Raw genomic sequence first — 16,284 nt, 5'->3', positions numbered from 1 at the left:
AAATTGTCATATGGAAGAAAGGGGGAGGGGGCAATGACTCTGTGTTCACACATTTCCAGTTTCAGCAGTGTATCTGGCAAGCTTATAATGCCATAACGACTCAGCAGCAGGTCGCCTTCCTTAGTCATCAGGCTTTGAGCAGCTTAATGTCTGTGGAAGCCTTCTTCAGTCACAGCACATAAAAACAACTATCACCACTTGCACTGCAGAGGAAGGCCTAGAGCAGGAAACCGTAAATGCGGAGGCAGATGGTACATTCCCGTTCTTATGTCACCGTTTACTCTAAGAATTAAAAGTCCTGGATTCAGATTTTACATTGATGTGAAACAGGCACACACTCAGCTTGCGTAAGTCCTGAGCAAAGCGTCAACCAGGAGTACGCTAAGCAATTGAACCCATTCATCAACAGGATCCTGTAGGTTTCTGCCAGCATGAACACTTATCTTCTTGTAACCATACCACAAAAACATGAACATTCAGATAATTAGCTCTCCAGATACTGATTCACTCTTTGCTCAAATTGAAGGATGGATGAGTTAACTTTTGGTCAAATATATTTGCATAAAATCATAAATTAATTAATCTAGTTTACAGTTATATTACTCCAAATCAGACAAGGTATGAGAGAGGGTTGATAAAGGTTAACTTTTGCCAAATAATCCAAAGAAGATAAAAATGTAAAATCCACCAAATTGTCTGTACTGACTTCACCTGGCTGTCTGCCCACATCTGAAATTCTGTAAACAACTCTTGTGAGAATCCATGAAAAAACTTTTGTATCTCTTGAACCATTTCACATTTTCTAATGTTACAAACTTCAATCTATTTATTGGAATCTTATGTATGCAGTGCATAACTTACAGTCAAAGGAAAACAATGAATACTTTTCAAAATAATCCACACACAAAAAACAATCAGTAAGTGTGGAAAGAAATTCCACAACACTCCATAGTCTATCAGTAGCAGATGTTTAGTCAACAGATCTTTCCACTGTTTTCCTGTCTGCAGTTCCTCCAGAGTTCCCATGAGCCTCTCTTGTTTCTCAGATTAATTCTGACCTCATCCGGACTCCCAGTTTTACATCCACGTCTGGTCAGTAGGAAGTTGCACTGTACTCCTCATGTAAGTGGAGCTGTGCTGTGTGATACATTCAAAGCTCGGATATTATTTATATAACAATAGCCTGCTTTAAAACATTCTAAGATATTTAAATTGCATGTCTTGTGACACTCCTTGGTCTTCATAATGTTTTCCTCCGCCTCCTTTGGAAAGCAGCTTCATTTATAACTTTCACTCAGGTACATTTACTATTATCTAACTTCTGAAGGTCATTTCCTGTTTGTAAAAGAGGCTGATGCATGCTGAACTTGTCCAATATTTTCATTTGTAAATAACTTTATTAATAACTTTTCTAAATTTGTTCTCCGTTGTGTTATTATATATCATAAAACCTCATAAATACTATAAAGTGGTTGGTTGTAAAATGAAAAAAATGCTAAAAAAGAAGAAATAGTATGAATACTCCAAAGTTGTAAATATGAAATTGAGTGTAAATGTACATTTGTGATCCCTAATGTATTTCTCTGCTGTCTTTGACAGTATACTTAAGGATGGGGGAAGGTTGAAACATGAATATTGTTGTGAAGAACATTTTGCAGCACTATTTTTTAACGTCATTTACAGATTCTTGAGACAAACTTGTATTTTCAGACTCTGTCATTTGAATAAGTTTTTTCAAGACTTCTTATTTCTAATTGTCTCAGAAGTTTATTTGATCTACAATAGCAAATTTGTAGTTTATCATTAAGGCAAACGTCACATGATGCTGGTTCAATTCTGGGGCTGCTCCCACTAATTCAGATTATGAAAATAAGATAAACCTCATTTATTTGACTGGTCAATCCAAACCGGGTTGATGAAAAACTGTGTGCTTGCTAAGGTTGGAGGTTGGAGATTTTAACTAAAAATTATTGTGCTCAATACCATGTGTGCACACATTTTTTAATTTTTAAAATATATCAAAGGTTTTTATATTATCATTCCACTCTGAAAAAAGAAACCACAAATTTAGGATGACTTTTAGGGGCAGAAAAAATAGATTTTCCCTTTGTTTCCTTCAAACAGTCATTAAAATTATTATTTTTTTAAACATAAAAAATGGTGTAAAATAATCACCACAGACGACTAAAATAAACTGCACTAGTTTTTATGCTATTTATTGTGTGGCTATTCATTTCCAACATAGGTTTAAATATTAAAACGGCACATACACACACATAAACGTCGGTTTTTATACATTTGCAAAAAATGAAAAAGACGCTCGTCGACGCCTAAGAGTCACCACTCTCCCCTCAAAAGGAGAACATATTTCTGTCCGCTCCCCATCCCTCAGCAACCTGGAGGAGAGACAGCGCAACTGCATCACCTCCCCTGCCTCCTCCTCACAGGGTTGGTTGCCATCCATCCCCTCTCCTCCTCCTCCTGTACCATAACAGATGGTGGGAACAACATTTCATGCACCGGGCACCACAACAATAGACCGCAGCATCCCGTCCAGCCCGTCACGGCCTTGCAGCGTCATGCTCCCGGCGAAGGACTGCAGGAAGCTCTCAGTGCCGTCGTGAACTGTTTCACGCCGGTACCAGCCAAAACCATCAGCACCACGGCCACGGAGGAACCTTCTTGCCACTGTTTGGGCTCTCCACCGAGCGAAGGAAGATGGCCGCTATGAAAATATTAACCAGCGCCGGGCTTTTCTTGGCTTTTTGCGCGCTGGGTCTCCTCGCCATGGCGATCTGCACCGACTACTGGTACGAGACCGACGCCAGGAGACACCGAGAGAGGTGCAAAAACTATGCCAACAAGCGGAACGACCCCGGTTACATCTACATCTCAAACCATAACCTCCCCCTCCAGATGCCTCCAAAAACCGGCCCAGACGCTGCCCCTCTCGTCAGGGGGAAGCGGCACTTTCTGCCCGCGTCGTCTTCAATGGAGTCCCACTGCAGCCGGCAGTTCAACTCCACCGTCTCCGGGCTCTGGAGGAAGTGTCACCGGGAAGGATTCGACCTGGAGACCGAGGACCTGATTTACAAAGGTAAACAGAGGGAGGGGGGTGATGGAGAACCTGGCTGTTGATGTGCAGCAGGCCGTGATTCTCGGCGATGAGCTCACACCTAAGCTGACATGAAGCAGAACGATCCAGATGCATCACACAGTGACGGGTTTCCGCGTTAAAACATTATATTTCACTTGACAGGTTTCCGTGTTGTGATCGTTCTCTGTCCGTGGTGCTGAAAGAATCATACTGCTACAGAATAAGAACCTTTTTCACTGCCTAGCATTATCTATATGTATGTGTGTGTGTGTGTGTGTGTGTGTGTGTTGTATACACATGCATACATAGTAGATTATCCCCCATCCATTTATTGACTCAGCTTTCTTTGTTATTGATCTTTTGTCTGTTAGTAATAATGGTATAGCTCCTGAGGTGACATGCTGTGCAGGAACTTGATTCAGTTTAGATTCTAGAGACACAATTAGATGAAAAATGGCGTTTCATCTAATTGTGCCCCTTGTCCAATTCAGTCAGTTACAAAAACTGAGCACTCGCACAACAACATGGAGTTTCCTAGTGAAACAGCTGTCAGTGTTATTGTCTTGTGAAATGTTTGGAGTGGTGGCAAATGAGCCCTTATTGACCAGTTGACCTTAAAACGACCTAAAAGAAACAATAATGAAACTGTCACATCTAGCAACTCATTTTGTCAAGTATCAACCACTTATACCTCTTTTTTTAGTTGTCCTAAATTCTCCGATTAATGTTGAGAAATTATTACGTAATAATCATTACAATGAATTAAGCTTGTTTAAAAAGTATTGTTTTGTTATTTCATTTTTATTTGCCTCAGTTTTTTTAAAACATACTAATCTCTGTGAGTTCATTGGGGAATCCCAGATTTTAAAAAAATGGCCTCTGTTTTAAACATAAAATATTTATGATGGTTTTAATGGTGCAGGATGTAAATGTTTTATGCAGTCAAATCTAATAGATGTTATATCTCTGATTTGAAAGCTGTGTCTGAATCGGAAATTCACATTTCACTCATTTCATATTTGAGTTGTTGCTAAGCGAAAGTAGCAGCCCTGATGACAAAGTAATTTGATTTTGTTCATAGATTATTCACTTAAACCAGTTACCAAAGGAAAGTAAGAGACTGCTATTTTCTCTTTATTTGATTGTGTGTTTTTGACTTACATGCATAAATATCAAACATTAGTTATCTTGTTTGAGGTTTAAATCGAGCATGTGTGCCTTCATGCACACAAACTAATATGGCTAAAAATACCTTAATTGGGATTCTGTGTCAGATCTTTGCTTACCGAGTAGAACGTTAATTTGGACCTAAAATACACGATAGAAAACAGCTCTTATCATAGAGTAGTGTTGAAAAAGTCAGGTGTTGAAAATAAAGGTGATTTAGACTCTAAAATACTTTATATTGTTTGGTTTGTTCTGATTGAAATTGTGGGATTTTACACATTTTTCTTAAAATCTTATTTGTTAAAAAAAAAAAGAAAGTACTGCAGTATTGATTGTTTAAATGTTGAAAAGTATTCATTTATATTTGTTTATTGTTTTAAATGGAGATGCAGCTTAAAGCTGCCGTCTTTAAGCAGAGCTTCTGCCTCACAAAATACCCCTCCCCCATTCAGCTCCTACAGACTAGTGGCAGCAACAATTAGCAAGCATCTGGTGGAACTGAGAATCTGCCGAGGTCATCATCGGAACTACTTCTCAGTGCAACGCTCCAAAGAATGTTGCAAACAACTTAATAGAGAAGCATTGTTGTGATGATGTGATGAAGGCTCAGTGTCAGAAAGAGCAGGGACTTCTTAGAGACAGAGGCCCAATTTTAAACCGTTAATTTGCAAAGTCACGTTTCTTTTAAGTCATGTTTGATATATCAGCATTTTTATAACAACTAAAGGTAACATAGTTACTAGGTTATACTATAAAATGTCTTTATGTGCCTGAAAAATACATTATACTGCCCCTTTGAGCTGACATCTGGCAGACAACTTGAAAATTGGGTTTTACCCATTCAGAATAAACACATTTTTATGTTCTTGTCTGTTGGGGTGTAACAATACATGCTTTTGTATTGTCAGTATTCATGTGCACAGATTGAATACAGCACTGTTTTGTACTTGAACACATACAGAATGTTTATGTTCGGAACTAAGTGCACAATGCAGTTTTATAACTTTAGAAAGCAACACCACAACAAAGCAAAGATGATTCCCAGCTATCACTGATCTGTGGCCTTTGGGAACATCAAGGTTTTTCTGCAGCTACAGCAGAGAAAATAAGCTTCACTGAAGTAAAACCTTATGTCAACGTACGCATCTTTCAAGGAATGCTGCTCACTCTGCACTTAGCTGAATTTCACACCTGAAACAAGGTGAACATAACGAATGGTAAAGAAAAATCTGCTCCAAATGACTACTTTAACATCCAATCATCCCAAACTCCATACATCGAAGCTGCATTGGAGTAATCTTTCCTGATGAGAAGTGACTGTCCCAACACTCAGCCATACTGCATTCAGCCAGAGTCAGGACACTAGATTATTGAAATATTTTAAAGCAACTCCAAAGTGATTTAAAGATGTTTTATTCTCAAATATAGACAAACTCTCATTTAAATCAACAATGAATGTTTTCAAGTGGTTACTTTGTACGTATTGCCTATGCCTTCATATACTACTTTATTTCTTGAAATATGCAACAAAATATCTAGTAATGTGATGTGTGAAAATGTGAAAAGACATTCAAACTTTCACATTTTAAAGTTTTAGAAAATAATGAAATCAAATAATATCAGAAATTGAAAATGATTATTTTAATAGAACTGACAAATGTAGGGGTGAAGGAGTGGGGAGACATTTATAATCATCTTCTAGTTGAAGCATCCCAAAAACCCAAACACATATCAAACCATAATGTTTGTAGACATTACACAATTACCAAATTAATATTAGCGTGGATTGTCTTTCAGGTTTTCTTAGACTTTTTGAAGTGGGAATCTTAGAGGTTAGTTTCAGCAGTGACAAATCCCATTTACTAATCACTTAAATCCCAACTTGAAATGCTTTCTTTCTATTTTGGTGTAATTTATATGAACCAACACTGCGAGGTTGATATAAATCTATTTGCTCATTTTATGCTTTCAATATCATCAATTCATGTGGTATCAGATCTGAGGTTGTGAGTAGATGTGAAATGAGGAGGGGAGGGAAGTCAGCATATTTTCATCATCAACAATTTTCTTGTCATATTCTAGTTTTCTTTTCTTTATTTACATAAGGACACATCATGACAGATTATAGCCTGGTATGCCATTACCAAGAGCTATCATCTAAAACCTTAAAGATCCTATACAGTAAACAAAAGAGCTGCATCTCTTGTTGTGTTTAGATTGAAAGATTGTCTGAATTGTGGCATTCTTCAAGAAATGTAATACAAATGTTTATGTCGCCATAGACCTACGATTGAAAGAAAATCCAGTTTATGTCAATAAATGAGTCTTTATTGTTGATTTGCTCAGAAACTGCTAGAAAGGAGCCAAAAAAAACAAAATTCATGCACAAAATATGATGAGATTCTCTTTAAATCATAACATTTACATATGAAACCTTTGGGAGTATAATCCATGTACCACATTGTTTCCTAATCCCTCTTTAATTACTGTGCTAGAGTGGGGAACAACAAGGTTAAAAGGCCCAGCTCGAAAAAATTAAAACTCAGATAGGGTGAAAAATAAATGCTATGTCTGTGCACACATCGTCGCATCATCCCAGAAAAAAAGAGCAAAGGTTTAAAATGCAATTCTAACTTCTTTTTCTCCTTCAGTAAACCTTGCTGCTCTGATTATAACTGTCATCTTCATTTTGTCTTTTCACCAGGAGTAATTCAAAGGTGTACTCCGGTCAAGTACCACTATTCCTCGTCCATCCTTCCACGGAATTTACCCATCAACATCACAAAGACCATACGCCAGGATGAGTGGCACGCGCTCCGTAAGTCTCATAGTCTTTCTCTGTCTGTTTTGCCACTTTTAGTCATCGAAAAATGACTAAAAATGTCATATATTTTTCTCATTTATCTCTTGAGCTTGACGAAATGTGAAATCTCTGTTTTTTCAAAGCATTTACAAGTACGATCTGGGACCAGTCTTGTTGGTTTTGCTTTGCACGTATTTATGACATATGGCTTTCTTTCCAAGTTGTTGAAAAGAACAACTTGGAAAACAAATCAAACTTTCAGTAACATTTAATTTGCTGTCTTTTAAGTATTTTAAAGCTTATCTCCTCCCTCTTGTTTCACAGCAGCGATGGCGGCTGTAATAATTAGTGGCTCAGGGAATAAATCAGCCGTCCTCCAATCAGAAGGTCAATTATTCATTCACTGATTATCTCAGTCTATTTGTCAGGGAATATGTATAGCGGCAATTTGCTCACTGATGTATTCAGCATGTGTAGCTTATATGATTGGCAGCAATATGAACTTTACATATAGATAAAGAAATGCAGTTAAATCATCACATGTGGTTTATTTGAGTAAAAACGTCTGAACAAAAAAAACTTTTGTCACAAAGGAGACCTATGATCTACCTTATCATCACTGTAACAATGTAAAAATGCTTTATTACATCTAATACATTTATACGTAATAAAAATAGTTCCTCATGAAATTCCTTAGACCAACCCAGTTTCACAAGACTGTTCAATTTATAGTATTATGCAAAATGTTTGTGAAATACACAAGATAAATGTGTTAACCATTGCTTTCATGGTGGTAAAGCACCTGTCAGAGTTGACCTCAAAGAGAAAAAAATTCAAAGATATGCCCTAAAGGCTAAAGGTGACCCGCCAGCAGCAGAGCTGACTGAAAGCTGTGATTCCTAAAATTGCCAGGGATGCATCCAATTTAGCACGTTGCTATGATTCTGAATTATATGATGGTGAGCTTGTCCAGTATTACTGAAACAAAGCATCCCCAAGTTGTGACACTTGCACCTCCATGCTTCTCACTTAGTGAAGGTTATTTTCTGGAATGCTGAATTTGAATTATGCTAAACATGTAATCTGATGTCAACTTTTTTGTCAACTTTTTATCTGGAAAGCTTTAGTTTGGCCTTTGTGTTTCCCTTAGAAATCAGAGGCTTTGTTTTTGCAGGCCTCCTATGTAGGTCACACCTGTGCAGGGCCTTTCTGAGCATAAAAGATGCTTCCTTCAAAAGATGCAACACATTTTTGAAGGAGTTCTCCAAGCTTCTCTGAGGTTTAAACGGGATAGATTGCTTTCAGAAAGTTGACAAGGTTCTCATCATGTTGACCTGATATGATATGCCTGTTTGTGATTTTAGCCATTTTAAGTGTTCATGCCTACTTTATTGCTACCCATTAAGAGTATTTTAATTGATTTTACAGAAAAAATGTCTTTAATTTTGGTCGTTTATTTATATTACGTATAGTATAACAATTTTTTGCCACAGGCCAAACTCCACAGATTTTAATTAGTTTAGTAACAAATTAGTTGAGTCCATCAACTATGTGACGGATAATATGAACCGTCATGTTATCGCGGTTCATGCATAATCATGACTGCTCACATTTGCAAAGCATGTTGACCACTTCTTTAAAAATATATATTTATTGCTCTGTTTAGTGACGGCGGTAGTAAAGGCTGATACAGGCAGATTAGGCAGTTCATATGATTCTTTAATGAAGCAAAGGAAGAACAAACCTACTTGGCCAAGCAACAGAATAAGTGACACAGCCTTTGGGAGCTCAAACTATTGCAACAGAGGAATTGTTAGTGATGGACAGTGAAAGTTCCCATATTTTAGAGTTTGGATTTAGTTGGACTGTGAATTCAGGTCAACTCCCAGAAGGGGATGAAGGACATAAAAGCTTTTTAAAAGTATTTTCTGTCATTTGTAATGTGTTTTTAAGAAAAGAAAGACAGAAAGGATGAAATTAAAGTTGAAAATTGCATAAGTAAATGCAACCAATTCCTGGTTACATTTACTCAGTTACATTTGCTTGAGTAACTTGAAGAACCTTTTCTTCAACAGGTGCCTATGTGCATTGAGTTGCACCCATGTAATTTTTCATTTATTTTTTTATCAAGCAACTGTAGAGGTTAACTCAATTAACAATAACTTTTTCAGAGGAAGTGTCAAGCTGTTGCATGGACTAAATTTTCTTCCTGTATCTATATTTTATGTCATCCAATCATAATAAGGAAAAGTTGTTTTGCTCCTCTGATATTGTGGAGGTGTAGCTGGAGAATGTCTCTCAATTTTGGTCAGCTGTTTTCTAATAGAACCACAATTATAGTTCATCCAAAATGAAATTTTTTGAACCATTATGATTTCTGGTATTTATTCCCACAACATTGCAATTTACCACACTGAAAATCCAGTACAATTACACAAAACAATAGAAACATTTTTCTTTCAAGTTTCATGTATTTTTGGTTTTATTCATACACCCAGCAAAGATTTAAAATAGCTTTACTTGAACCAAAATAATAATAATTTCTGATGTGGAAATAAGACTATGTCTTTGGCTTTGAGGTCAGAAGTTCTCCTTGCCATCACCCTAATTTTTAGCCTCCCTGATCGATTATTTGTTAGATTCCAGTTCAGACTCTGAATCAACTTCGATAGATTGGTAAGACTAATAATCTGTGGAAACAAGTGATGGTTAACCAATCATTGTGGCACTATTGTGGCACTAGGCATAGAAGAAAGAAAACAGAGATTCCAAGCGACCGCAACATCAAGAATAAGTAAGATAAGACATGTATTTCATTTCAGTCACAAAACTCTTCTGTTGAACTTTAAATAAATCTTGATCAGCCAAAGATAGAAGTTTGCATTTGGTATCTCGGCTCCGGTCTCTTCACTCCATGCTACTCAACATGTCACAGAGTGATGGGCACATCTCTGCTTCCTAAACTTGTCTTCCAGATGTCAGGAAGTGAGGAGAGGATATCTGACCTCGGAGCTCGAGGGGGATGACGGGGTGGTGGAGGGGTTGAGAGGAAACAAGCAAAAGCTGGCAGCAGTAGCGGCTGGCCGGCTGGCCGGCAGGCAGGCAGGCGGAACATGATGTGCAGAGTGCAGCAGAATGCCTCGCAGCTTAAATAGTCCACCGAAAATGTTAGACCATGCTTCATATATTCTGCAAAGTGTGTGAAGGATCACAAATGAAGCAGCAGCAGAGCAGAAGTTGACACCTAAACTAGCTTGTAGGTGTCACCTACATACATGCACACATAATGAGAAAACCTTCTGTCCCTTTAGATCATCATAGTGAAACCTCCTGAAAGCTTAAAAATACCAGATTTGCAATGAAGCTCTACAATTGTGAAGAAAAAGATTGCACCCTTCCTAAAGAAGCATTTGGTTCATTGTAGAAAATGCATTTTTCTATTCTTCAGATTCTTCCTCTTTGTGTGTGTTGTTTTGTCTTAAAGTGTTTCAGATTTCTAGAAGTGTCAAGCCATTGGTATGTCAGATGAATTGGTGACATTTATTTGACCTCAGATCGAATGAGTCATGGTTTTTGTGTTCAGGTTTTTAGTTTTTCTTCTTTTTTTTGCTCGTGAATTTACACAATGTTTGCACATTCAATGTTTTCTGGCTTGTCTTTGTACACCTGGTATTTTAATCGCTCAAAAAAACAATGGTTCACTTCTTTCTTTTGATCTTTGCACATTAAACTTTAAACATGTAAAGATAAATGAGTAGTTAAATCCAACTTTTAAAGTTTTGAAATTCTTTTCGACACCTCTCTGTCAGCGCTGACTCTGCAATATTTCTACCCCTACAGATCTAAGAAGGATGACAGCCGGCTTTGTGGGCATGGCCGTGTCCATCATTCTTTTTGGTTGGATCATTGGCGTGCTGGGATGCTGCCAGCAGCATGACCTCATGCAATATGTAGCCGGCCTACTCTTTCTCATGGGAGGTACTGTGAAAGCACGTATACACACGTCCACACACTTGCATGCAGACAGAATCCGATTTTCATCCAGTTACTGTGTTTATTTGGTGACAGCTGAGAGCACATTGGGGTTAACATGAGCGAGCAGATCAATCGCTTGCAGTAACGCGATCTTGCAGCAACGCGATCTTGCAGCGCATGAAGGAATTTTAGCATCCATCAGGAGTCCCTTTAAGTCACTTTTGGTCTCTTCTGCTCACACAGGAACATGTTGCATCATCTCCTTGTGCACATGTGTGGCAGGAATCAACTTCGAGTTGTCCCGCTACCCGCGCTACATGTACGGCCTCCCTGAAGACATTAGCCACGGCTATGGTTGGTCCATGTTTTGTGCCTGGGGGGGCCTCGGCCTCACATTGCTGGCTGGCTTCCTCTGCACCCTGGCTCCCTCCTTGAGCACGCCCACTCGCACGACGACCCACAAACCGAGGCAGGAGAACGGAACCGTGTGACATGAGGTGTTACAAGGAGACTGACCCACCAAACGCACAAAGCACACCTTTCCATTGTTAACTCTGAAACAGTTCTCGTGTAATCACCGTATCACAACACCCTCAACGTGGCCATATCCTTTCAGTGTGCAGTGTGCCTGATCTGTGACAAAAACGCAACAAAATAAAAGACGAACTTCACACATCAAACCCCTCGATGGACCTTCAGGAACATGAAGAACAACTTGTACAGCAGCTCATGAGTGGGAAACGGCTTCAAAAAGGCCTCTTTATTGTTGTTGTCTGTTTTGATTTCTGAGATGCTGATTTTTCTGGCGCTTTAAAGTGAACAGATATCTCTGAATAGAATTACTCTTAAAATGGTGCTCTTTGAAACAAATAAAGCCACTTACATTCCTACAAAGGAAACACACATGCAAACACATATCTTCTCAGTTCCTCTGGAGAAATCTTGAGAGAAATCCTCAAACAGAAAAAGTCATCAAGACAAACATCCGTCCAGAACATCCTGCCAGGACTCTGATCTATATCATTGTTTGTAGTGAAGAAAAAAAATGTGTTTTGTTGCTCGTATCTTAGTGAAAAACACAAACTGGTATAAAAAATTAATCAGCTGTATAAGGTTGCGGCTTGTAAAAATATTACACCAGTGTGATATAACACACTAGAGAAAATTAGCCTCAAACATAAAAGAAAATGCATTTTTATGTAGAGCCAGATGTTTGTGTGAAATGAATATTTGTATTTATTTTTTTTTTTACTTTTCTCTCCTAACAGTAAACGAGGTTAAGAATGATTTTTAAACCCAAACACCAAGTAAAAAAAACAAAACAAACAAAAAAAAAACATGAAAAATATGAAAACAGAGAAGCTGCTGAGCTCTGACCGGATGTTGACGCTATTGCTCATGCAGCCGGGTTGCTTGGTGACAGCTTAATAATAACCTGACAGAAACCAAGACGTGGAACAAAGCTATTAACTAAAGAATATGTTTTAGTTTTATCTTAATTATGGCCGCCTTTTTAGTCTTGCAAACAGTGAACACAAACACATTAAGCTATTTCTGAGAACAAGGGAAGCAACGGTGGCTATCAGTGCAACACCACCCTCATGATCTCCTAACCTAATTATAGAGATGCTGTAAAGTCAAACATTGTGAGAAAGGGCAAATATCTCCATATCAGAACAAGCAGGAAATGGGCAGCGGTCCTAATCATATGTTCTGCTCCCTTTGCAAGTAGTGACACTGCTGTTAAAGATGTTGAAAATGTCTTAAAATAAATAATTTATTATAGGACCATTAACTGAAGACTTTCAGAAAATAATTTATCTTTAGTTTGTGGACATTTACACAGCCAGGGGGAAAAAAACCTCATGTTGAGAAATAAAGTGTTATTTATTTATTTTTTTTGTCTGTTATGTAGATATTTGTACTCTAAGCAATTTTTATGAAACTTAAAATGTTCTTCTTTTATTTCGTATATTAATTGTTTTAGTATTTTTAGACTCAAGCTGCAGGTTGAATCCTGGCGTTTGTCTTTCTGCATAAACGTTTCTCCCTGCGAAAGCGTAGGTTCTCTCCAGCTTCACTCCACACTAAAAACATGCCTGTTGGATTAATTGGTTTCTCTAAGAAACCAATTAAAACCCTGACAAGAAAAGGCAGAGTTCAGACAATGGATGGTTTCAGAACTTTTAATTAGTAAACTGTTCCCATTTACCTGGAATATAAATTTAATGTGACACCCTCGTACATTTTATTTAGCCACCAGGATGGATAAGCTCCCCAGCTTATTTTACCGTTATGCAAAGTAAGGTAGCTGTTAAAAAGAAATAAAAAAGAAGTCATTACTCGAGCACTGCAGCAAATATTGGCATCTTGGCCTCCCTAAATCTGGTTATTCGGGTGTGATTCTAGGAAAAAATGTCTTCCACCATCATAAATGTAGGGATGTACAGTTTTCCAAATGCTACCTGGACTTTTTCTGGAACTGTTCTTAGGGTTAATAGATCAAGACTGAACTTTTTAGCTATATTCCAGATGTGTCTAGGGAAAAAAAAAAACAATATGTTTGGAAAAGCACCTCATGCTCACTGCTTCACATTCTTTTGTTACACTTTCTTTTGAAAATGCTCTTGAAGCCGTCCTAGAGTTAAATGGAGTCATGAACTCTTTGAGATGCCAGAAAAATCATCCAGAGTTTCAAAAGGTTATCGATTCAAAACATTTTGCTGAATCAGGGCACAAGAGATTCCCCAGACACAAAATAGACCTTCTGCGATGGACTCATTGTTGTAGAAAACAATTCGTTTTCTCCCTGCATCTTCTTCACTTCTATTGAAGTGAAGAAGATGCAGCTTCAGACAAGGTCCAGGACTAAAAACATCCTCTTTCTGTAAGGTGCAATATTGTGAAACATTATACGAGAGAATTAAGTGCTGATCTATCGGTAAAAAGGGGTTTTGCAGTGTATTAACAGCAGGGACGCCAATGATTGTACCGCTGATGATTCTGTGAAAGACATTATTTCTCAACATAGTTTTTTTTCTGCTAGATTATGGCGGGTTTATTTTAAAAACATATTTTAATTTCTTTTATACTTCTTTACCAGAGGTGCCAACAATTGTGAAGAGGGTTATGTAAAGATCCACAAATTCAGAAATGCAGTGTTCATTCCATAAAACTGGTTTAAGACTGAGGCAAGGGTTACCTATCTCACAGTATCACAGTGTCCCTTCTCAAACTGTAAAATATTTTTTTTTCTATTACGCAAAAATAACTTTTATTATGTACTAACTTTTAAAATGTGAAACTTGCAAAGACACAGGAAATATCTTATCACCCATGTTAGTTTTAATTTGTTATTCAATCTTCATTAAAAAAAAAAAAAAGAAATGCACAGACAGTAAGAAACTAGACGAATATTTTTGTCGGAAAGCACAACATCCAAAAACCAAATGGGTTTTTTTTATTGGATGCAACACATGGATTATGAAATATCTCTTCTTTTAATGAGATTTCTGAAATCAACAAGCTGATGGGTACAAGTGGCATTTTAAACTCTTGGGGTTTTCTTATTTAAATTGACAATGAGGATAGAGTTTAAATGATTAACACTTCATTTGTTTAAATTTTTTTTTACTTGTGTAACATATGATTAAATATTGTGAATAGCTCTGAAAGTCATGTTGAGCCAAAAAGATTTAATATTCAGTTTAAATGAAAATTAGACTTATTTTTATTTTTCCCAGTGATCGTTTCAGGTATTAGGAATTAACAGAGAACATCACCTTCCAGAGATTATAACTGTTTCTCACAGAGTAGAAGAACTTCATTAAAAAAAATACAAAAACCTTCATCAGCGGTTCATGATGTCAGGTGTTGATTACCTGGTATGAGTCTTGATCATTCTTCTGTCAACTATGTCAAATAGCTCATATAAAATAAGGTGTCATAGTGTGCTAACAACACGTTCTGTGATGTTCAGTCCTTTCAGTATTGCCATTAACGAGAAAATTAGCTAACGCATGACTGAAACTTGTACCGTCAGTGTGGTGAGATCTTTGCACTTTGCTGCATCATGTAAAGGTCAGTGAGCCTGGAGTGTGAGATAGATATGCTTTTATAAGGCTACATAATGTAGCAAATGAAGAACAGGGCATGTAAGAAGCCTCATTCCACGGCGTGTTCAGGATCCAGGCTCTTGCATATCAGAAACTCTGAATATGATATATGAAGATTTTTGTGTAAGGTTGTGACAAAGAAAATTGACAGAATGCAATGCAACAAGATGATTTGGGTTTCTCAAGTTTTGAGTTCACACCCAAACTCGTGTGAATTGATATCAACAAAATCAGTTACAGTGACTGTATGTATAGGTCATTTACTACAAGTATTAGGTGTTATTGTGACTCAAACACAGTTGCACACCGCCCTTTCAAGATGTTTTGTACATTGCCGGTGGAGAAATTTGACTTCTCTGGCCTTCATGTGCCATCATGCGACCCCTATGTTTTACAAATATTGTGAAGCACAGAATTACACCTCCCCGGACTTGATAAAAAGTGAACCACAGCACACCGTAGCAAGACTCTCAAAATATCAACAACAAAGAACACTTGAAAACAATTCTGCCACATGGTACTCAGAAAGGCTGTAAAATCCTTCTCAAGTGGTTCCCTCCTGTGTGTTTCATGAGGAACTTTGTACTGCGAGAGAAAACGCCGCCCCTCAGAGTGGCACATGTTTCAGTAGCACAGCTATTATTTTCTACAGTTCATTTATACTGGGTGCATCCACTTCAGATGTTGTGTGGGATTAAAAAAGACATTACAGTCTTGCATGATCTCATTAGTTTCTTTCAGTATATGATAAAAAAAAAAATCTGTGTCCATTTTTATTGATTTATTCTAATGTAATAAAATATGTATTTATTAACATGTTGTGAATGTTGTTTCTTCTCTTCTGTGCCTGTTATCTGCATTACCCTCCAAGGACATCTGTAAATTATCCTCATTTGATCTGCCTCTTATTTCTTTTTCATTCAAAGAGTGAATACGTGACAAACTCTAGTCTTGCTGAGAAAGCAGGGGGATATTCCTATTAATGGATCTGCGGAGCTGAAACTGGAAGCAGTTCTTTGGAGTGAGGTCCAGAAAAGCGGAGAGATGGTCTTAGCGGCAGAGTGCTGCCAGGGTGAGGCGTGGCCTGTTGTCAATGAGGACATGGTGCCATCTAGAGGGAGCTTTTG

General features: G+C 37.6%; 1 protein-coding gene across 1 annotated transcript; it reads left to right on the top strand.

The window, feature by feature from the left end:
• Positions 1-2,273: 2,273 nt before the first annotated feature.
• On the top strand, positions 2,274-15,971 carry tmem276b (transmembrane protein 276b). The gene is made up of 4 exons (XM_055045131.1): positions 2,274-3,097; positions 6,969-7,082; positions 10,908-11,045; positions 11,286-15,971. Exons 1-4 carry the CDS (start codon positions 2,719-2,721, stop codon positions 11,531-11,533), a joined length of 879 nt encoding a protein of 292 aa, XP_054901106.1. The 5' UTR covers positions 2,274-2,718; the 3' UTR covers positions 11,534-15,971.
• Positions 15,972-16,284: the final 313 nt, after the last annotated feature.

The sequence above is a fragment of the Poeciliopsis prolifica genome, unplaced genomic scaffold (genome assembly GCF_027474105.1).
Source record: "Poeciliopsis prolifica strain line A6 unplaced genomic scaffold, Auburn_PproV2 SCAFFOLD021, whole genome shotgun sequence".
In the NCBI taxonomy this organism is placed as follows: domain Eukaryota; kingdom Metazoa; phylum Chordata; class Actinopteri; order Cyprinodontiformes; family Poeciliidae; genus Poeciliopsis; species Poeciliopsis prolifica.
The sequence above is the reverse complement of the archived record's forward strand: the minus strand, read 5'-3'. Positions and strand labels throughout refer to the sequence as shown.

Excerpts from the sequence above, each read along its gene's own strand:
- tmem276b (XM_055045131.1), top strand. The coding sequence starts at position 2,719 with ATGGCCGCTATGAAAATATTAACCAGCGCCGGGCTTTTCTTGGCTTTT. Across the intron at positions 3,098-6,968 it reads CGAGGACCTGATTTACAAAG|GAGTAATTCAAAGGTGTACT; the intron begins GTAAACAGAGGG and ends TCTTTTCACCAG. Across the intron at positions 11,046-11,285 it reads CCTACTCTTTCTCATGGGAG|GAACATGTTGCATCATCTCC; the intron begins GTACTGTGAAAG and ends CTGCTCACACAG.